Source organism: Eubalaena glacialis, chromosome 2 (assembly GCF_028564815.1).
Source record: "Eubalaena glacialis isolate mEubGla1 chromosome 2, mEubGla1.1.hap2.+ XY, whole genome shotgun sequence".
NCBI classification, from domain to species: Eukaryota; Metazoa; Chordata; class Mammalia; order Artiodactyla; family Balaenidae; genus Eubalaena; species Eubalaena glacialis.
The window spans coordinates 167,897,530-167,920,417 of NC_083717.1; the positions used below are offsets into that span (position 1 = coordinate 167,897,530).

Here is a 22,888-nt window from a genome sequence, read left to right on the forward strand (position 1 = left end):
ATTCCACTTGTATTTATTGAGTACCTATGGAGTGCCAGCCACTGTGTCCTGTGCAGGGGATTTAGGAAAATAGAGTCATCTCTTTCCTTCTGCTGTTGTGCCCAATAGAGGAGACAGACAGGTAAAAAAGACATTACAATCAAGGTAGAGATACAGACACAATGCTTTGGAAAAACAGAAAAGATATCTGTTAACTCTGCTAGAGGGGATTAGGAAGGGATTCAAAAGACTTTTAGAGGATGATTAGGAGTCCCTAGGCAAATAGGAGTTGGGAGCAGCCTGGGCAAAGATGTGAAGGAGTGAAATAGCACTAAAGCTCAGCACCTGGGAGAATGGGGGTGGGGAAGGTAGGGAGAGGATCACAATATAGCCAGAGGCCAGGTTATCAGGTGCCTGGTCAAGTTGAAGAGTTTGGACTTTATCCTACTGACAGAGAAGCAACCGAAGGACTTTAAGCAGGGGAGTGACAGGATTAGATTTGCATTTCAAAGACATCTTTGACACAGGTGTGGAGGATGAGTTAGAGAAAGTGAGAGTGGAGGCCCAGGTCCTTTCAGGAAGCTTTTTTAATTTTTTATAAATTTATTTATTTTATTTATTTATTTTTGGCTGCGCGTGGGCTTTCTCTAGTTGCAGTGAGCAAGGGCTACTCTTTATTGCGGTGCGCGGGCTTCTCATTGTGGTGGCTTCTCTTGTTGCGGAGCACGGGCTCTAGGCGCCCGGGGTTCAGTAGTTGCGGCGTGTGGGCTTAGTAGTTGTGGCTCGCGGGCTCTAGAGCGCAGGCTCAGTAGATGTGGCGCACGGGCTTAGTCTCTCCGTGGCATGTGGGATCTTCCCGGACCAGGGCTCGAACCTATGTCCCCTGTATTGGCAGGGGGATTCTTAACCACTGCGCCACCAGGGAAGTCCCCCGGAAGTTTTTTAAATAATGCAGGTGAAGGATGCTGAGGACTTGATCAGGGGCAGCTGCAGGGCAAGGATGTTTTCTCTATTTAAAGTTAGGGCTTCTGCTCATCCCTCCAGAATTGCAGTGGAAGTGCTTTCAGGGTTTGGGTGAGTGAAGGCATCATAAAGCTCCTAAGGATCAGGCAAGAAGACTCAGCTAAAGAAACCAACATGAGTAGGCACCAAGTGGCTCATTCATTCATTCATTCTTAATTCAAACTGAAGCTTATAGAACACCTTTTCTATCAGGAAGGCGAACTATAAAAGTGGATACTCAGGGGCCTGGGGCTTTAAGGGGAGAATAAACTAAAGAGTAGAGGGAGTGCTACCTGCTTTCACTTTGAAGCATGGTCTGCCCAAAGCTGGGAGGCTCAAATTCAGCCCACAAATATTTATTGCACACCTAAACTGTGACAATCTCTGTTCTAAGTGCTGGGGATACATTATACTTCAAAAACAAGCAAACAAACTCATAGAGAAAGAAATCTTATTTGTGGTTACCAGAGGTGAGGGAGGTGGGGGAATTGGATGAAGGTATAAACTTCCAGTTATAAGATAAATAAGTACTAGGGATGTAATGCACAACATGATAGATTAACACTGCTGTATGTTATATATGAAAGTTTTTAAGAGCATAGATCATGAGTTCTCATCACAAGAAAAAAATTTTGTTTAATTTCTCTAATTTTGTACCTATATGAGACAACGGATGTTCACTAAACTTTTTGTGATAATCACTTCATGATACACATAAGTCATTATGCTGTATATCTTAAACTTACACAGTGCTACATGTCAATTATATTGCAACAAAACTGTAATTTTAAAAAATTGCTGGGGATACATCAGTGAACAAGACAGACAAGGTCCCTAATCTCATGGATTTTATATTCTAGGGGTAGAGTGACAAATGAACAGCCTCCAAAATGCACAGGATGTATGGGGAACAATTAGCTCGGCTGGAGACAGTTTGAGTTGGCACTATGGAAGATCAGGAGATGTGGATGCAGAAGTAAGGCTACTTGGTGAAGATCTTCAGCTCTGTTAAAGGGCAATGGGAGCCCTTTAGAGGTTCCTTGGGGTTCTGTTTATTTGTTCCGGGGTTAGGGAGCGAGGAAAGTGATTATTTCTTTTTTCAATATTTGAGGAACCTGAGGCTTAGGAAGGCAATGTCACCTGCCCAAGGCCACACAAGTGTAAGATCATGCAGGCATGTCTGCCAAGGTCCGAGTCCGAAGCCCATGCCGCCTTCGGCTCTTTTCCGGTAGTGCAGAGGAGGAACGGCGCGGTGTCCCTGGCTGCCAGGACAGATGGGCACCTTCGGGAGGACCGGCCCCGGCCGGCTGGCAGCGCGGCAGCCTCACCAGCGCGGACAGCTGGCTTGAGGCGGTGGCAGCTCCGCGCTGGCCGTCGGTTCCCCCCGCCAGCCAGTGGTTCGCTCCGAACACCCCTCCCCGTGCGGCGGGTGCGGCGGCCCGCCCCGCTTCCGGTTGTTGCCGGGCCCTATTTCCGGTGTCCGCCTGCCCTCCGCTCCGCCGCCTCCGCCACCGCCGAAGCTGCTGCGGCCGCGATGCTGTCCCGGTCCCGCTTCCTGTCCCGGGCGTTCAGCCGCTCGCTCTCCGCCTTCCAGAAGGTATGGTACGGCCGGGCCGGGGCCCCGGCGGGTGAGAAACTCGCCGGCAGGCGGACGGGCGGCTTGGGGACAGGGGCGTGGCGCCCCGGCCAGGCCGGGCACCAAGGGCATCGGGACTCGGAGGCCGCGGTCTGGGCGGCCCAGAGCCGCTGTTGCCCTCGGGGCCGTCTTGCGGAGCCCAGCGGCCCGTCGCCTTCCCGAGACAGCCGGCGCCCGGTCCCCTGCTGGACCCCACCCTCCGCGCCGGCTGAGGAGCCGCCTTAGAGCCGCGCCCGCCCCCGCATGAGACTCAGAGTTCGGGAGGAGGCGCCGCGGAAGCCCCGACGGGATCCGGGGGCCCGTTTCCTCTCTGTTAAAGTCTGTGGATATCAATCCGGTTGGGAAGTTGAGATAGTTTGGCAGGCCCCGTGTGCTGACGGACTGAGAGCCCGCCCAGGCTGTTGCCTTTACCTTTTGGAGTCATGAGAGTCGCCTGTCACCGGCACTTGGGCAGCTTTGAGTCTGTGCTTGAAAGAGAAAGCTGTTTCTTCTCTCCTTTCGTTTTGGGTGACGTCGATAATGTCTTCTTTCTCAACAGGGGAACTGCCCTCTAGGGAGACGTTCCCTGCCTGGTAAGTTCTGCCCTTGTTGTCACCTAAAATGCTCTCCTCCTGGGCAGAGCAGTATGCGAGGAAATCGGGGTGTCTGTGTTTCTCCACATCGTGTTCAGATAGATAGGAGTGAAACAGGTGCTGTTTAATAACAGCTATCATTTATTCATTTGGCACATAGCTACACAGTATCTGCTGAGTGTCAGGCACCATGCTAGGCCCTCACAAGGGATACAGCAGTGACGGGTTCTCGCCCTCCTGGAGCTTATAGTCTGGTGGGAAAGACAAAATGTAAATTTCTAAACAAGTGAACTATCATGAATCTTGGTTAAATGCTGAGAAGGAAACATACGAAGCTGGACAGTAAAGCTGTGACCCAGAAGATGTGACAGGCCAGCCGGATGAAGAGCAGGAGAAAGAAAGGGAATAGCATGTATAAAGTCCCTGAGGAAGGAAAAGCTTGGCAATATTTTGGAACTGGAAAAAGAGTGATTTGGCCAGAGCATTTTAGTTGAGGGAGAGAGTGGCATGAGATAGAAGATGGCCTAGAGACTAGCGAGAATTTAGGTTTTATCTCAACAGTTTTTTACATGCGTGGCATAAGTATTTGTTGAATGAGTTGATCTTATTGTGGGCATTCTGTGTGCCAGGCATTGTTCTGAGTGCTTTCTGTGCATTTTTTCAGTTAATCATCAAGAAACAGTAAAAGAGGTGTTTTCTCTATTTTACAAATGTGTAACTCAAGACTATGAGAGGTTAAGTGCCTTGACCAAGGTCACTCAGCCAACTATTGGTCAAGCCATGTCTGCCTACTCCTCAGCCCGAACTCCTAACCCACCATGTTATCATTTACTCGTATAATCAACAGATTATTGAATTCTTACTACATGCCAGGCAGTGTGCTACATGACAGGGATAGAGGTGGTCTCTACCCTCCAGGATCTTAGGGGCTACCTGGAGAGAAAACAAATATATATTTATGCATACCTAAGGACATAATTACATTGTGATTACTATAAAGGAGAAGTGGAGTGTAACGAGAGGATGGGATGATGTAGCCAGGCTTGGGAGGGTGGAGAGTGTGGTGGTGACGTCAGTAAAGGCTTCCCCAAAGAAGTGACATTTAAGCCAAGTCTTGAAGAATACGTAGGAGTTGGCCAGGCAGGAAGAGACTTGACCGGTCATAGAAATGGAAAGGAAGCCTGTCTGGGAGGGCTGGACAGGAATATGGAAAGTTTTTGGACTTTATCCTAAGAGTCATGAGATCATAGGCACCTAGCACAGTGTTCGCTCATAGTGGACTCTCAGTAATAAACTTTTTAACTTGGAATTTTGAAAATGTCAGTAAACATTTTCTCCATTTTATAGATTGGCAGGACAATGGCAAGAGCCTTGTACTTGGGGTTTGCGTTGTGGTTCAGGGCTTCTCCTTGGGCTAGTCACTTAACCTCCAGAAGCCCTGCTTATATATGAAACGGGAGGAATGGCAGATGGTCGTTCCACTTCAGGGAGTTGTGAGACACAAAAATCAAAATGAGGTCATTATGTGAAAGCTTTTTATAAACTCTTAAACGCTGTACAAATGAAACTTGCTATAGGATGAACTCTAAATTGGAGTTAGGGTTCCAAAAATCAGTAAGGGCTGCTGACCGTTCTAGCTCAAATACATGCTGTGTTTGGGATTTGTACTGCAACGTCACTGGTTACTGGATATAGAGGTGACTTAACTTGCCTCTGAAACCCTGGGGGTGTTTGTAAGGAGGTGGGCACAAGAGAGAATTGTCTCCCATTTGGTGTTTACCGTGCCCGTGGTTCAGAAAGCATTGTTAATAGATCTGAAAAAATAAGACACATGAAAGAATATAATCAGGTGAAGCATCTATAGTAATTAGTTGTCAGTTGAGGAAGTGCAGTTATCTGTGATAAGGACAATTGGTGGGGCAGAAAGGAGCTCCTACCTTGTTGAGTATGACCAGAGTGGAAGGTCTCAGGAAGAGTGTAGGAAGACAATAAAACTGAAAGGAGGGACAATGATTTGTTCGGTCCTAGAGCAAGCTGGAGACCTTAGGCCTGAAGTAGCCTAGTCTTTGCTACTGGGGTTCAAGCAACAAGACTTCCAGCTCAGTGCATTTTAAGTAACCAGGGAAACAAACTCAGATCACACAGTCCCACTGCTTCTCTGATTAGGCTATATGTAGTCACAGGATAAGCCATCATGTGTCTTTTTCAAGCTTCAGTTGTATTTGAAGTCTTGGGGAGTAGAGCATTTTATTATGAAAACATAAAGGGATAATGAAAGTTTATGAGTTTTAAGATAAATAAGATTATAGAATTCTCCCCTTTCTTCCTCAAAGCCATTCCCACCCGAAGTCCCACGTACCTGTTGTTCTCTGCCATTACTATTGCTATGGTGGAAAAGTTTAAGAAGCAGGACTCTGTGTGATAAAGATTATGTTGTTGCCTGCTGTTGATCCTGTTCTATCTCAGAGTTAGGGGGTGAACAGACTCCTTTTCCATTCCCAGCAGGTATCCTGTATAAGATAAAGAGTTGTTGGTTAAGAGTTGTTTTGTTTCTTGCAGGGATCTCCTTATGTCAGGGACCAGGTTACCCTGACAGCAGGAAGATTGTGTAAGTATCACTGGGGAGCACAGATATGTGGACATGGGGTATTTAAGACACCAGTTGAACCATCTGCTTTCTTCACTGTCTTTCAAGCCTAGTAATCAAGCTGGTTATGTTGAGTCCCTCTACCTAACCTTGATGTTAATTTATGACATGTGCTTGAGCTTCAGCCCCATGTTAAGTGCTGGACCAGGAGTGTGTCTGTCCTGAGGTGTTTAGATTATAATGAAAGTGAAGCTGGAATCCTCTTTTTATGGGAATAGATATAGAAAGGTGCTCCTAAATATTCTGGTTGGATACAAGTGAAGCTGAAGGACTGGAGGTTACATTTATTGTGGAGATTAAGAGCATCCTTTTGGTTGCATAGTTACTCATTTTAGAAACAGTAAAAGCAAAAGACTAGTCAGTTGAGTCATGGGACTTTGACTAGTTCAGAGGGAATGCTATTATTGCATAATGCAAAGTTTGGAGAAAGGCCACCCATGTGTGTTTCAGATTAGCTTCTGCTTATGAATGTTGCTTAATGCCACTTTGCATTCCAAGTATTTTCAGGGTGGTGGTAAGAGGATGCTCTTTAGTACCTGTTGAGCAGCTGTCAAGCTATTTTCTCTACAGGTAGGATCTTCAAAATGAAGGGTGAGCAGATTGGCTCCTTCTTCACTGTGCATTACAAGCATAATCCCATTGTAAATGTTCTTTTTGCTGTTTCTAAGTATTCTACTGTTAACATCTAATACTTTTGTACTTTAAAAGTTATTTAGGGAGATTCAAAATGTGTTACTCATCTGCAGTTTAAATGAAAAGTGGAGCAGCCACAAATCCTATGCAATAAATACAATAAATAACTATTCAAAAGTAAATTATTTTAAAATACCCTAAACTTTGAGGGATAAGGATCACACGTTAGGGTATTAATCTAATAACTGTTTTTGTGTTGTATATTGTCTTTTTTCATGAATAAGGTACCCATTTTACTTAAAAATCTTTTATTGAAAAACTATTTTTGGCTTTATGTTTTTATTTAATAGCTTATACATTTACATGGTTCAGAAGTAAAAAGAGTGTCCATGAGAAGATTTTTTCCTGTTCTCCGGTGCCACCAAGTTTCTCTTCCCAGAGACAGCCAGTGCTCCAGGTTCTCGGGTGTCGTCAAAGAGCAGTCTCTGCATTTGTACATTACCTGTTAGTTCTTGCCTACGAACATGTACCTATACATGGTTGTAAACTTTGCGCAGAACACTTTGTGTTCTGTATTTTTTTAATAACATAAATTTTCCCCTTGATTTTACATAGACCTTATAGTTATTTTGAAATTATAAAAATAAAAATATCAAAAGGCAACTTAAATCTGTTTTACTTTTCTATTATAAAGATGCTTATGGTAGACTATTCAAACAGTCCTGAAGTGTAGAAAGTGAAAGTCCCCATCAGTCCAAATCACTCTTCCAAAATGTGTGTGTATGTAACAGATAACCATAGATACCATATATATCTACTTTCCCACTCTCCAGTGGTAACCACTATTAATGGTTTTGTGCATACAAGGTAATATCATTCTTCAGTTTACATTATTTAAAGTCAGTGTCATATCAAAGAATACCTTGCTCTTTTGAAGTTCCTTTTGAATGAGTCCAGAATGGACTGATGTGCTGCCTCCTGGCAAGAGAACAGATTAGGAGATACTATATGAGTTTTTTGGTGTTTTGTTTGTTTGTTTTAAATTTATTTTTTATTTATTTATGGCTGTGTTGGGTCTTTGTTTCTGTGCGAGGGCTTTCTCTAGTTGTGGCAAGCGGGGGCCACTCTTCATCGCGGTGCGCGGGCCTCTCACTGTCGCGGCCTCTCTTGTTGCGGAGCACAGGCTCCAGACGTGCAGGCTCAGTAATTGTGGCTCATGGGCCCAGTTGCTCCGTGGCATGTGGGATCTTCCCAGACCAGGGCTCGAACCCGTGTCCCCTGCATTGGCAGGCAGATTCTCAACCACTGCGCCACCAGGGAAGCCCTGTTTGTTTGTTTTGCATATAACACCTTGTTTTACTTGTTAACTGTCTCATCTTGCTGTCCTATATAAATCTATAATCATGTGGACAGAAATTCTGTTGTATGTGGCACAGTGGCATGTACCCTGAGGGCACACAATTTATCTTACTTGCATTTAGTTAAGAAAAAACGTCATCAGGAAGCTGAGTCCTTTTGGTGGGTATGCAAAGGGCCAGGATGCTATCTTTTTCTTCAAAGACCCAAAGGTAGGTCTGTTCTGGGAGAGCTGGCATTTCACTACAGCACATTTCACTCACCCAGGGGACTCGCTGTTTAAGGCACCCAAGTCATCCAGGCTTTGCTCTAGACCTGCTGAGTCAGAATCTCTGGGAATGGGGCCTAGACAAGTGTGCTTTGAAAAAGTTTCCCCAGGTAACACTGATGGGCACTCCTAGTCAAGAATCACTGATTTAAAGGGAAGGTGAAAGAATCTAAAAAAAGTGTATATATGTATATGTGTAACTGATTCACTTTGCTGACAGCAGAAACTAACACAACATTGTAAATCAACTATACTCCAATAAAAATTTAAAAAATGAAAATAAAAAAGGGAAGGTGATCCGTGGTGCCTTATCTAGACTAAAATGTGAGTGAATCACCTGTTAAAGGCGTTTACTTTTGTGTTTGTTTTGTAGCATTAACAGCAATAGTGACTTCAGTGTTCGCTTTTTCAGAACTACAGCTGTGTGCAGTAAGTACCTTCCGCTCCCTACCTTATTGGGAATAGAGTTTTAATGGGAAGAACAACAATTGACTGAATTTAATTAAATAAAAAAATTAAAAAGGAGAAATGTGGACTACGTGATTTTCCCCCCCCCCTTTTCCTAGAGGATGATGTGATTACAGTCAAAACCCCAGCATTTGCAGAATCTGTCACAGAAGGGGATGTCAGGTGGGAGAAAGGTAAGATTTAGTGCCTTCTCACTTCTTAAGTTTAAATACTTTTGAAAAGTCCCCTTTACCCCCACGATAATCAGTGGAACCTATGGCTCCACCCTTTTCTTTACATGCAGTGTACTTTCCCCTGGCTTTAGGAAAGGGGTCTTGTAACACACCTGCCAATGGGGATTTTGTGGCTACTGGAGGGTTCCCCCCCGCACCCTAAGAGGTAGCCTTTGACTATCTTTTCAGCTGTTGGAGACACAGTTGCAGAAGATGAAGTGGTTTGTGAGATTGAAACTGACAAGGTAGGCTTGTCCTATTAGTGCCAACTTTTCATGGTCTCCCCTTGGTTTCTTAACCTAATGAAAGGAACAGGGACTTAACTGTTGGTTACAGATAATTTTTAACTGCCTCAGTTGTAAAATTGTTGGAATAGCTCATTAAAAAGAAAATATTAAAAGTTTAATTTTAGATTGTTCTAGGTGTATGTACTATGTACTTTAATAGCTTTAGTTTTATAGCTTGTGTGTGTGCGTGAGCTGTTTCCAGTTGTTTTTATGTATCACTTGGAAACACATTAACTGAATCTTGCTTTAGTGTTCTGAGAAAGGACAGAAAGGGTGCATCTTCACAGTAACATTGATTACTCTTACTCTGAAAGTGTGGCCTTGGTGTTTCTATATACAGGGTCTTGTGTATCTGTGTTGCAACTCTTGTGACTCATTTGAGATTCTATACAATTAATTTTCTAATGCTGAGTAAAAATTTGGACTCTTTCTCCATCTGTCTTCTTTTCAAGACGTCTGTGCAGGTTCCATCACCAGCAAATGGCATGATTGAAGCTCTTTTGGTACCTGATGGGGGAAAAGTAGAAGGAGGCACTCCTCTTTTCACACTCAGGAAAACTGGCGGTAAAGAAGTTCTCCTGGTTGTCAAGGTCTCCAGTGTTCCCCCTTGGAACTGGGGCTGAGCATGATATACTAATTCCTTGATACCTCAAAGACCATTTGGCATTCCCTCTGCCCTTTATGAGGCAGTAAGAGGGGAGCTATTTATATTGTGAACTTTAAATGTCAAATTTTAGAAGAAAAGGGTATTAAAAAAATAAAGCTCATAATACTCTATTGTGCTGGACCTTTTCTTAAATAGGAATGAAGAAGATTCTAAAGACAGTGATTTCCCCCCACCCCAGCCCTGGCGTCAGAGTCACATGGGGGCTTTAAAAATAATACAAATGCCTAGATTCTGAGTCCCAGGGATTCTGATATATTAAATCCGGGGTTTTCAGATCCTGGTTATCTTATCATAGTTTTCATTGTTGTTGTTGTTTTTAACGCTCTCCGAGTGATTCTGATACACAGCCAGGGCTGGGAGCCATTCTTCTAAAACGAGAAGTAGTATTTCATCCTGTCTATTATAGAGAATTTGGTGTAGTTTTTTCACATCTGTTCTCTCATAACAGTTTTTAGGGAGGGTTAGATTTCTCTTGGGAAGAAATGAGAAATAAGGAAATGAATTCATACTGGATCTTACAGTCAGTATTAGAGATTAGAAAAGAACTTTCTGATTCTTAATTAAATGCTGTAACTACTAAAGTATTTTTTTCATTGTTAAGATAGTTAAGCAGAAAGATGGTAGATTGCATCGTTATGATTGATCAGGGCAAGACCAGAAGCCCAGAAAGGAAAGAACATACAGTAGAAGGCTAGGGGATAAGACTGATTCTTCTAGTTGGAGAATTTCATCTTCTGATCATTCCTTAAGAGAATGTTCTTCTAATTTAAATACAAACCCAGATGTGATGTCCAAATTGGTAAAATCAAAAATATTTAAAGTTGTGAATTTATATTGCTTGACCACCTCATTAGTTTATAAGAGTTATCCTAGATAAAATGCTTTGAAGTCTTAAGTCTAAATGTGCCCTTGATTATTTAAACTTTTAATTTTTAATAGTTAAGAGTATTCTCCTACATGTGATGTTAAAATAGAAGAGGAGACGATCAGTATTACCATAACTAGAAAGGTGTTGCTCTTATGTGTGTATTTTAACATCTTTAATTACCTGGGTTTCTTTTGCTTTGAAGTTTACATTACCATGGACTTTAGTAGGTGCTTTGAAAGTACTGGCTGAATTTGATGATCAGTAGATATTTGTGAAATCAGGAAGGCAGCTGAATTAAGTCAGTTATCTAATGTAGGACATCTAGGAGCCCTGGAGAATAGAAGCATAGTGCCTTAAATCATTGTGTATCTCAAAGCCTTACATGTATAGCACATACTCAGGAAGCATTTGTCAATTGATTGGAGATAGAGCTTTTGCTGCTAAATTCTACTTAGTATCTGCAATTTGGTTGCTTTCCATTCCAGATAGTGCCAATGGCATCTATTTTTCTTGTTTTCCAGCCGCTCCTGCTAAGGCCAAGCCAGCCGAAGCTCCTGCTGCCGCAGCCCCAAAAGCAGAACCTGCAGCATCGGCAGTTCCTCCTCCCCCTGCAGCATCTATACCCACTCAGATGCCACCAGTGCCCTCGCCCTCACAACCTCTCACTAGCAAACCAGGTAAGCCTCTGGCTCCCACGTGTGTTTATGTGGGAGAACAGCATCTCATCTTATGTCATGTTCCCTCACAGTCTAAGACTAATTATGGCTCTGAACAGGCTCCATTGGCTGCTTTGTAGAAAGAATTCTAGACTTTGTATCAGAAGACCTGATACAAAGGGTTTGCATCTCAGCTTTATAGCTGAGTGTATAGCTCTGTGACTTTAGGCTAGTTATTTAACTTCTCTGAGTAGATTGTTTGTTCGTGAAGTAGGAATGATACTAATACACCTCAGCATATCTTGAAGGTTAAGTGACAGTACAGTATGAAAACACTGGCATGTACTTAAGTAAATGTTTCTCATTTTCTGATGCAGTGTACCCTTTCTTCATTTTCAGTGTCTGCCGTAAAACCCACTGCCGCCCCGCCAGTAGCTGAGCCAGGAGCTGGCACAGGTCTGCGTTCAGAACATCGGGTAAGTCTCTGAGGACCACTTCCAAGAAAGAAGCCGAGGGGCAGTGCTGAGATTAATGGAGTGGGTATGCTCTGCCTACTTTTGAATGGCTGGCAGCTGATTCCCTTGGCCTTGACAAGGAAATTGAGTTTAGGACGCGACTTGTTCAGTGACATGACTGTCAAATGACAGGACTAGAACCAGAGGTCTTCTGAACACTTGTCCATTGGTTTTTCCCACTGTGTTATGCTACTAGCGAAATGCTGTGGGTGAGTAAGATATACGCAGGGGATGGTAGCCTAGTGACGCATCCCCTCCTTCCCACGATAACACCTACTTCAGAGAGGTGGTTTAGTGAGCTCTATTCCTATACTTCCGGGACACTTAGCTGAGGGCTACCCAGTGGCAGTCAGGAGCAGACATAAAACCTCAAGGAAGTATGGTCAAGAGAATGGGTTCCTCTGCCTGAGAATACCTCCTAAAAATACTATAGCCTCAAAAGTTTGTTGCTTCTGAGTTTCCATTCCACAAGTAGCTATTCTCGTGCAAGTTTTTATTACCAGAAATTTCCCTTTCTGCAGTGACTCTTGGGCTGGCTAGCCCTACCCCACACTCTTCCATAAATTGGTTTTGATTTTTAAATCAAACCATATCCTAGGCCTCTATTCTTTTTTTTTTTTTTTTTTAAACATCTTTATTGGAGTATAACTGCTTTACAATGTTGTGTTAGTTTCTGCTGTATAACAAAGTGAATCAGCCATATGCCTACGTATATCCCCATATACCCTCCCTCTTGCGTCTCCCTCCCACCCTCATCCCACCCCTCTAGGTGGTCACAAGGCACCGAGCTGATCTCCCTGTGCTGTGTGGCTGCTTCCCACTAGCTATGTGTTTTACATTTGGTAGTGTATATATGACCATGCCACTCTCTCACTTCTTCCCAGCTTACCCTTCACCCTCCCCGTGTCCTCAAGTCCATTCTCTACATCTGCGTCTTTACTCCTGTCCTGCCCCTAGGGTCATCAGAACCATTTTTTTTTTAGATTCCATATATATGTGTTAGCATACGGTATTTGTTTTTCTCTTTCTGACTTCACTCTGTATGACAGACTCTAGGTCCATCCACCTCACTGCAAATAACTCAATTTCATTTCTTTTTATGGCTGAGTAATATTCCATTGTATATACGTGCCACATCTTCTTTATCCATTCATCTGTCGGTGGACACTCAGGTTGCTTCCATGTCCTGGCTATTGTAAATAGTGCTGCAGTGAACATGTGGTACATGACTCTTTTTGAATTATGGTTTTCTCAGGGTATATGCCCAGTAGTGGGATTGCTGGGTCATATCGTAGTTCTATTTTTAGTTTTTTAAGGAACTTCCATACTGTTCTCCATAGTGGTTGTATCAATTTACATTCCCACCAACAGTGCAAGAGGGTTCCCTTTTCTCCACACCCTCTCCAGCATTTATTGTTTGTAGATTTTTTGATAATGGCCATTCTGACTAGTGTGAGGTGATACCTCATTGTAGTTTTGATTTGCATTTCTCTAATGATTAGTGATGTTGAGCATCTTTTCATGTGTTTGTTGTAGGCCTCTATTCTTGGTCAAACTTCAGGCACATCTGAGTGGGTAGTTTGTGTCTGTGTTTCCTTGTTCTTGCTCAGAGGAGCAAGGCCACCACAGGAAAGAGGAAGCCTGGATCTCTCCCTGTATTTAGATACTACAGTCTGTCTTTATCCACTCCTAGCAAGCCCAGTGCTCCCTCAGACTAAGTGCGAAGGGTTAGGTCCAGAGAGACCAGGTGGTCAACGCTTGTCCCACTTTCCCTTTCAGGAGAAAATGAATAGGATGCGGCAGCGCATTGCTCAGCGTCTGAAGGAGGCTCAGAATACCTGCGCGATGCTTACCACTTTCAACGAGATTGACATGAGGTGAGAGCTCTAGTCCTCGTCCTCCCTGTGCCCATTTTCTTGGAGAACACTTGAACTTGCCCAAGGCCCTACCTAGTGCTGATTCCAAAACTAACTTAACAGGAAAGAAGTAATTCTTTGCAGTGCTTGTTGACTTATACATAGTGACCCACTGGTTTCACTCTCTAATCGACTTTCCTAATACTGTGCCTGCCTCCTCTGTGACCTAAAAAACTTAGCCTTTTACTTTTATACCTAAATCTTGTGATTTCTGATAAACGAGGCTGGTAATAGTCTTAAACTCTAATGACTACTGTCGAGCTGACAAGTAGAGATAGGGCATCCAGGCTGACAAGGCACCCCTAGGGATACAGAATCACTTGACAGCATGCCCAGAGTCAGGCACCATACCCTGCTTCCTTCTCACTGTGACTGCTCCTTATGTATGTTCCTAAGCGACTCAGAATTGAGTGGGTGGAAAGGCATAGGCTTTTCGTATCTTTCACCTTTCCCAGCTTTGATAATGAAATGGGAAGCAAGTTGTGCTTTCAAAGAAAAACCTCAGAATTAACCAAAAGGGCTAATTCAGTATACCCATTTCTGTAGTGAGCTAATCGTTGACTCACTTATCTTCTTCAAGACTTTGATGTTTATAGGTGTCAGGACTGTAGGGAAGAGAATGTAAAGTCAACGAACAGTTTTTGAGTGCTTACTGTGCACAAGATATTACGCTATGTTTGAGGGGGATGCAAAGATGAGTGAAAAAGAGCCCTTACCCTCATAGAGCTACCATCTTGCTTGGATAAATAGAAAGTAAAATCTCTAGTATCAGCATCAGGAGGATACAAAACGTATGAAGTGGAGAAGAGGATGAGATCATTTGTTTTTGAGGTGGCAGGGTGGAGGTAGGGATCAGGAAAGGCTTCCTGGAGGAAAGAGATTTTTAATAGACCTTAAAGAACGACTAGCATTTTGACATAGTGGAGGAAGGTCATTCCAGAAGATGTTAACAATATGGACCTGGCACAGACAGGAAAGTACATGGCACATTTGAGAAACAATCGCTGTGAGAAATATGTGTAGGAAAGAATGGTAAAGAAAGTTGGATCCATACTTCAGATTGTTTTAAGTGCCAGGGTAAGAGTTCATAGTTAATACAGGAGGTAAAATCATCAAGTCTTCAGGTCATCTCTTTGTTTTTTATTGTTGTCCGAAGTGTTTAGTCTGTGAATCTACATTTCGTTAAGGAAATTGGTCTCCTTTGGAAGGGGTCTGAGAAGTGTAGAGAGGGGAGTGTGCTGTGGCACTCACAGAGTAGGGCCCTGTGGCTCATTTCACTAGATGTCATACATTCTATTGTGAAGCTTCCCAAAAGACTGGATGTCATTCAAGCCAAAGATTTCTCTCCTCTCCATAGGATGTAGGGAAGGACCTTGACTAATGAATCACAAGGGCTGCAGCTTATGTTTCAGTGCATTAGGGCCAAATTGTACACAAATCGAATTGGGCTTTGAAATTCTACCCAATTCCTTAAGACACAACATGTAAATATTTGTGGCCTTGAAAGATGCAGTTGGCCCAACAGCTTTGATTGAAGGTAAGTACAATAGCTGGATCTCCTTTCAGCAGCTAATCGAAGTGTCACTTAATGATGGCCTGGGGTCTTACTGCAGTCAGTAATCTGGTTTAGATTGAGTGCCCTTTGGGTCTTGGCGCTGATCAGCTAACCCATAAGGGGCCTTTCTGAGACCTTCTCCTCTCCCCTGTTGTCCCAGCCTCTGCCTGCAAGGGCAGAGCTCTGAAATAGAAACTACTTAATGACCAGACAATAGCATTTGGGCCGTTTTGAGAGCAGAGATGTTTATCACTTCTCTTTCCCTCTTCTGCAGCTCTTGTGTCTTGGGAACCAGTAATGTCTTTAGGGTGGTAATCCTAGCACTAAATGAGGTTAGACTCAGGAAAACAAACATTTTAAAACCAATCAGTCCCCCTAGGAAAACTTCCCTTTTAAAAAACAAAAGGTCTAAAGGGGGGAGTTAAAGTTATATCATCTTATCTTTGTGCTAATGTCAAATTAGGCCATTATAGAGAGGAAAAACTGAGCATTTGGGCCTAAGATAAAGTTAAATTCGATTTCCATCACGGAACTGTATTCCCATAAATACAGAGGTTTCTGCAGCAAAATGATGGGAAAGCCATTTCCCACTAATTCTGTTGCACATGTGTTGTATGTATGTGAAAAACCAGCCCTGAAGGAACAAAGACTGGTCACCTTGCAAAGGCTTCTCAGGGCCCTTGCTGCTTGTACTTTAAAAAGCTTAGGTCCGCACATGGTCACTTTTCTAAATACCGGGGAAACCACGTCCATCAAACTAATCTTAAGAGCAGGAATTGTGTCTTTATTATCTTTATATCTTGGTGCCCTGCATTGACCCCCACGTGTGGTGGGTGTTAGTACCTGTTTGAAGGAACAAGCGGATGGAACTGCAAACTCTGGGGAGGTGAATGAATCTACTGACTTTCTCATGAGCCTAGAACAACACTGGATTATACCCATCCACAGATAGTCATGACTGCTGTTGCTCACATGAAGCCCATGCACCTGTGGGGCTTTGGGGTTTTTTTTGTCTTCAGTAGTTAGGAGACAGGAGGAATGTCACAAGGAAGTCATAATCAGGTTTGGTGGTATTTTGAAAATAAATCAAACAGAGATAAAAAGAATGGTGCTTATTTTGCGGACTTTGTTTATGCTTAAAAAAAAACTTTTTTCGGGGTAGATGGCTCATGATTTTAGTGTAGCTGGAAGTCACTTTCCTGTCCAGGGTGAGGGTGTTGGTGTGCTGTGCGAGCTCTCGTTCATATTGTCTGTAACTGAAATCTTTGACTTCTGGAACATGAAGGAGCCCTGTAAAGGGCTCAATCTACCTTAAAGACAGATTGGATCCAATTCCTTTGGGTCCAGGTTTTGTAAAGGAATAAAGTTACTGTGTTGACCTCTAGTGGACTATTTCAAAACTTGAACTTAGGTAGATGGTCCACAGTAAGGGAAAAAAGCTTACCCAACTGTGTACACGGAGTTAGAAACCAGTATGAAAGTCAGAATTGAGGCTTCTTTTGTGGTCAGTTTGTTTTGTAATGTGTCTTTGCAGTAACATCCAGGAGATGAGGGCTCGGCACAAAGATGCTTTTCTGAAGAAACATAACCTCAAACTAGGCTTCATGTCGGCATTCGTGAAGGCCTCAGCCTTTGCCTTGCAGGAGCAGCCTGTTGTCAATGCAGGTGAGTTTGTGGTGGCTGGAATCATAGAGGTCCTGGGAGGTGTGCATGTAAACACAGACCTGCTCCCACACACAGACACAAAGACGGCAGTCGACAGACTAAGGCTTCTTATTTCATACGTGTGAAAAATTGAGTACCTTCCCTGGGGATTTCTTGACTCACCTTCCCAAATGGGCATCATGATTACTTCCTCCCCACTAGCTGGACAGAACAGGTTCTCTTCACAGTGCATAGCTTGGCAGCTGCTGTGGCAACAGGCAGTTCTGAGCCAGCCCAGCAATCCAGGCTTCGCATGTCAGTGTGGAGACTTGTGTTCTGGCTGATGCCCACCCTCCCACAAGCCCTGTTATCTTGGGACCTGACCCTTACACCTGGCATAGCTCCAGGGTGACCTTTGATTTCTGGTCAGTGGACCTCATTGGGAGGCCTTGGGCTTGGCCCCTCTTTCCTGGACTTGGTGCCCATTTTCCTTACTTTTTGCTCACCTACGTCATTGGAATGTTGACCTAACAAGCAGTTCTCTTTCTCATTGAGACAATTCTCTGTTCCCTGGAAGATTAGAGAGGACAGTGGCACTTCTGCAACCCTCAGCAGTGCAAGGTCCCTAAAGATCTAGAAATAGAAGTCCTAGTCCCTTCCGCCAAGTGGTGTGCCCTAAGGTAGGTGGAAGGGCTTTGTTTCACCCCAATGTGTATCTCTTTATTTCTTCCGTTCTTCTTATGCTTCCTGATGACTCTCTCCACCTCTTCTGCCTACACATACATGTAGGCATTTCTCAGAGTTGCCCTGACCTCTTTCTCACTTTACATGCTTTTCCGGGGTGTCTTATCTGTAATACAATGCAGACTTTCTATGGAAAAGATTCCCAAGCCTGTGTTTTCTCATGAGCACCAGACCTAAATTTTTAGCTGCTGGTTTGCTCTCTCAGGCTAGCATTTTGAAGCCAGACCACCCTGCTTCCTACCGAGTCTCCTAGAAAGAGGCTTGCCTCCTTGTTGAGAGTGGGCAGCAGAATGGGCAGCATCCCCATCCCCCCACTTCCACTTCCTTTACTAATTTGCCCTTTTTGGGAGCACTTTTTAAACCTGCCGTTAGCTAAGGGAGGGCTGGAGTAGAGCTGGCTAACAAGAACTTTGGCACATACTTATCCTGTGTTAGCCTGTGTATTGATCCCTCTGAGGGCTGCCAAGGAAACGAATGCTCCTGTTCTCATGCTTAGGGCACTTGGGAGAAGTTACAGTTGGCTGGCATGGGAGTAAGAGGAGTGTCAGCTGTCACTTGTAATGCGGTAGTTTTTGTGCTAGTTGGTCAGCCCACACTGTACCAAGCACCGTGGATTTTTCCTCTATTAATGCAAATTTTTCCTCACTAGCCTAGGCCTGGGGAGTTGTATGTAATGTGTGTTTTCTCTCTCATAGTGATTGACGATACAACCAAAGAGGTGGTGTATAGGGATTATATTGACATCAGCGTTGCAGTGGCCACGCCTCGGGTATGTTGGGGCAAGAAGTGGAGCTCTGATCTTTGACTCTCTCCTTACCTGTGTGAAGAAGCAGACCCCTGGGAGAGATCTTTCCTGTAATTCTGTCTTTTTAGAAGGGAGTTACTAGAAGAGTAACCTGTTTTTGACCATACCACGTTCTTCTATCTCTGGCAAGCCTAAATATTTTAGACTCTGTTAATCACGTTGAGTAACTAAGATATTCTGCGGGAGGGGAGACCATAGGCTTGAATCAAGAGAGTTATAACTATAAAGGGTGCTATTAATTTGCAACTGAAAAGAACTTCTCACTCTCATCAGGGTCTGGTGGTTCCCGTCATCAGGAATGTGGAAACTATGAATTATGCTGATATTGAGCGAACCATCGGTGAACTGGGAGAGAAGGTAAAATAGAAAGGATGGTGTGAGCTGCTGGGCAGGTCAGGGAAGAGAGCCTGGGGAAGGCTGGGCCAGTGAGCGGTGCTCAGGGAGCTGGAGCCTCACTTTGTTCTGAAAGGAGTGCGTGGCCCCTGCGAACGGCAGTCACAAGCGAGAGCTGAAGTACAGCTACCTGGTGGAGCTTATCGTGCTCTTATGACTGAAGAGCTCATCAGATGAAACCTGCTCGGAAAAGAAAAGATTCTGAAGTCCTTTCCCCTGGTGGAGCATTAGTCATAGGCATCTCAGCTGAATGCTTTCGTGTTAAAGCTAGACCTTGGATCGTTTACCTCAGATATGGACCTTCTGGACTTCCTTTAGGTGAAGAAAGCTGGGTTGACCTTACCTTTCAATTATAAAATCTGTTTTTAGGCCCGGAAGAATGAACTTGCCATTGAAGATATGGATGGTGGTACTTTCACCATCAGCAACGGAGGCGTTTTTGGCTCGCTCTTTGGAACGCCCATCATCAACCCCCCTCAGTCTGCCATCCTGGGCATGCATGCCATCTTTGATAGGCCAGTGGTCGTGGGAGGCAAGGTAGGAACCATCACCATTAATGTCCTAGCAGCTAGGCGATAAGGAGAGGGAAGTCTAACTAGATGCTCATTATAAAGGATTTGCTATAATTTCAGGCATAAGTTGCATCTCCTAGTTTCTAATTACTAGCTGAGGCACTGGTTCTTAAATTGTGTGTGGAGTAGCAGCACCTGGGAACTTGTTGGAAATGCAAATTCTTGGACCCCCTCCGAGACCTAGTGAAGCAGAAAGTACAGATGATTCTGATGCACGTTAAAGTTTGAGAACCTTTGAGCTGAGAAAGCTTGCTCCTTCATCTGGGACTAGTCAACAGGCTTCATTCTCTAGGTGCTGTAGAGAGTGTGGGGATACAGTTGAAGACATGGTCCTTGCTCCTGGGGAACAGAGGACAGCAGGGCAGAGCCATTTACAAGCTGCCAAGTTGTAATGATGAGGCTTAGAGGTTTTCTGGGAGTTCACGGAATGAGGGCAAAGGGTCTTGAGCTGGCCCTGGAAGATATGTTGGCAGGAAAATGTTTTCTGGGACTCCTGTGTTTAGAACCTTTTTGGGTCACTAACTCCTTTTTCAATCTAAAAATCATAGATCTTCCCTGAAAATGCTCATACACCCAACTTTGCATAGAGTTTCAGAGAATTTGTGGACCCCAGGTTTAAAAAAAATTTTTTTTGTTATTATAACCCCAAAGAAGAAACTGCAGGCAGCCAGAACTGAAGAGGAACTTCCCTGTAGACAGCAGACAAGTGAGAGGGCAGAGCATGGTGTTTTGTTTTGTTTTGTTTTTTTAAAGGCAGTTGTAAGGAGACTCCTACTTTCTTGGGTTAAGCTTTGTTTTTGAGTGTGGGAGCTTTGCACTCAGGGCAGGGCTTGGTCTTTGAATGTACTGTAAGTATCCAGAAGCAACAAAGCAAAGTAGGAAAGGCTCTGCAACTGGGAACTTAACTATGGGCTGTGCTTTGTCATCTCCCCTTTCATCTGGGCTTTCTCTGCCCCGCTGCAGACAAACCTGTCGACCTCTCTTTGTAGGTGGAGGTGCGGCCCATGATGTACGTGGCCCTGACGTATGATCACCGGCTGATCGATGGCAGAGAGGCCGTGACTTTCCTCCGCAAAATCAAGGCAGCGGTAGAGGATCCCAGAGTCCTCCTATTGGACCTGTAGGAGGAAGCCATGCGCCCTCCACATCAACCATGCAGGAACTGAAAACCAGTCTTCTCCCTGTCCCCTCACGGGCCCCAGCTTAGCCTGGTGACAGACAGGCATATGCTGTTGTTCTCAAGCAAGGAAACCAAGGCACTATGTAACCAGCAGTCACAGGTCTCTTCTTGGTGTTCCTGCCAGGCTCTCTCCCTCTCTGCACCGTTCTCTTACACTTGAATATCTGATTTCCTTAGGCTTGAGGGAGAGAGAGCCTTAATGGATGCTCATTAATATTCCTGCCTTTCTCCATTAGCCCTCCGCAGAGATGATTTTACTTCTCCCCCATCCAGTATACCACAGGGAAACTGCCGGGGACCGTGTGATTAAGTTTCTGTCTCTTGAAAGTCTGTTCTCCAGAGACGCCTAGGAGGGTGCTGTGCCTCCCAAGCTCGGAGCAGCCTCTGTACTGGATGTGCACATCCGTACTCAGTTCCACCCGTGTGGAGGTATTGACCACAGGCCAGGAGGTGCTGCTTTGCTTCTTAAATGGCATCTTCATTCTCAGCTGTCACTGACTTCAAGCTGCCTCTTCTACCTCTTCCAGGAAGCACAGGCTGGGGGATCTGGAGGGGCAGGGGATGGGTAGGCAGTGTTGAGGGGGAGGACAGATTCTGAGGTCAGAGGTTATAAATGAGACTGGAGCAGAGCCCGGGCCTGCCCTCACACTCTCCGTCATAGCTTTGTACCAGGAAGACCCGTTTTGGCACAAGCACGCCCAGCTGTGGTCGTGCCGACCTTTCCAGACCACTGGGACCATTCTACCACATTATTCTCATCTAGAGCAGATTCTAGCACATCTTGGCAGTGAGACAGAGTGTGTCACAACCAAGGGCTGGATGGCGCCTGGTAGAGATTGGTGTGAGGGAGGCATCCTGTGGACTGGCTCACATTGTCTTGAGCTTTTAAATTCCATTGGTTTAAGCCTGTGGGCTGAAGAGGCAGTTCTGTTCCTTCCTGTATCATGGCCCTTAGGGAGCAGAGAGCCATTGCTCTTCCTCCACAGAACACAGGTCTGGGAGAGGATGGATTGTGGTGGAAACCAGCCCAAGATGCTAGTACACAGTGGGAAATGGCCGATGTCACCTTTGAGGTACTGCCTTGGGTCTGGGCACAGTCATTGGAATTCTTCGGAGCATGGTTAAATGCACACATCTTGTCATGAAAGCTACTGGGCTTCATCGCTTCATATCCAACTGCATCCAGGCCTGAGGCTGCTGACACTTGACACAGGGAGCCGTTTATTTAGTGCAGGGTGCCCATTTGTATTTTGAGCGAAGAAGCAAGGCCTGGGGGTTGGGGGAGGGGGAAGGGGTGGGAGCCAGTACTGAGTGCCTGCAGCATCTCCTATGTCTTCACTATTCAGAACTTGTAACTAAAATATTTAAAGAAACTGATTTTAAATGCAAATTAAAGGGCAAATGTTCGCAAACAGGGTTCCTGCTTCTGTGCTGCTTTTGGTTACTGAGGCTGTACAAGTCTCCAGCACTGTAACTGTCATAGCACTGAAAGCCACGTGACGCCCCTGCCATCCAGAAAAGTGCCCTGGCTTCCTTCCTCGAGCCTGGTGAGCCTGGCAAGCCACACTGTTGAAGAGAAACTGGTTCTCACCTGTGTGAAGCCCCTTCAAACACCAGCAGACACTGACATTTTGGTGGCGCCTTGCCTTATTTCTGGGATGGATGGGGGAGTGGTGGAGCAACATGGTTTCGCGTTTTGCACTTGATTGCCACGTGGGTAGCCAGATGCTCAAGGTTGATTTGAACAAATGAGGGTAGATCACCTCCTAGGAGCAAGTGGTCTGTGAGGGCGAGTGGACGGGGTTGAGAGCTAATCTGCGCTGACTACGTGTGATAGGCTTGATGGTGTCCAGGCTTAAACTCAGCCTGGCTTTTCCACACGCAGCCCCTGCCTGCTGATGTTGCTTGCGGTGATACCATCTTTATGTGAAGGTCTGTCACGGGAACAGAGTGGCTCCTAGAGGGTAGAACTAGAGCTAGTAGAAAAAACGTGGGTTCAGTGAAAGGAAGACTTTTAGGTCAGGTGTGGGGCATGGAGCTAGAAGCTTTAATTTCTTTAGTAAACCTACAAAGGAGGTATATTTAGCCCCATTTTTATCAAATGGAAATAGACTGTACGCCCCTTAAGGGCTGGGACCACAGTATTCTAAACTCAGGGCCTAGCAAAGTGCCGGAGGTGCAGTGTTCATTGCATGAATGAGGCCCAGAAGTTCCAGAAGCAACTTGCACTTTGTACAGTAGTTGGAGGTGCTCTGACCTGACTGAGGGAGTGTAGCGGAAGGAACACAGACTTGGGAGCGGGCTCCACCAGGC

At 44.8% G+C, this 22,888-nt stretch overlaps 1 protein-coding gene across 1 annotated transcript; it reads left to right on the forward strand.

Moving 5' to 3' along the window:
- Window positions 1-2,446: 2,446 nt before the first annotated feature.
- On the forward strand, window positions 2,447-21,969 carry DLST (dihydrolipoamide S-succinyltransferase). Its single transcript, XM_061181059.1, has 15 exons — window positions 2,447-2,578; window positions 3,156-3,189; window positions 5,749-5,797; window positions 8,467-8,522; window positions 8,660-8,734; window positions 8,963-9,018; window positions 9,513-9,624; window positions 11,117-11,272; window positions 11,651-11,727; window positions 13,546-13,643; window positions 16,772-16,902; window positions 18,321-18,394; window positions 18,704-18,787; window positions 19,193-19,360; window positions 20,385-21,969. Exons 1-15 carry the CDS (start codon window positions 2,516-2,518, stop codon window positions 20,517-20,519), a joined length of 1,368 nt encoding a protein of 455 aa, XP_061037042.1. The 5' UTR covers window positions 2,447-2,515; the 3' UTR covers window positions 20,520-21,969.
- Window positions 21,970-22,888: the final 919 nt, after the last annotated feature.

What these genes read in the sequence shown, in the direction of transcription:
- DLST (XM_061181059.1), top strand. Translation starts at nt 2,516, where the DNA reads ATGCTGTCCCGGTCCCGCTTCCTGTCCCGGGCGTTCAGCCGCTCGCTC. An exon ending in CAGAACTACAGCTGTGTGCA is followed by an intron (nt 8,523 to 8,659) that starts GTAAGTACCTTC and finishes CCCTTTTCCTAG; the next exon opens with AGGATGATGTGATTACAGTC. An exon ending in TTCAACGAGATTGACATGAG is followed by an intron (nt 13,644 to 16,771) that starts GTGAGAGCTCTA and finishes GTGTCTTTGCAG; the next exon opens with TAACATCCAGGAGATGAGGG.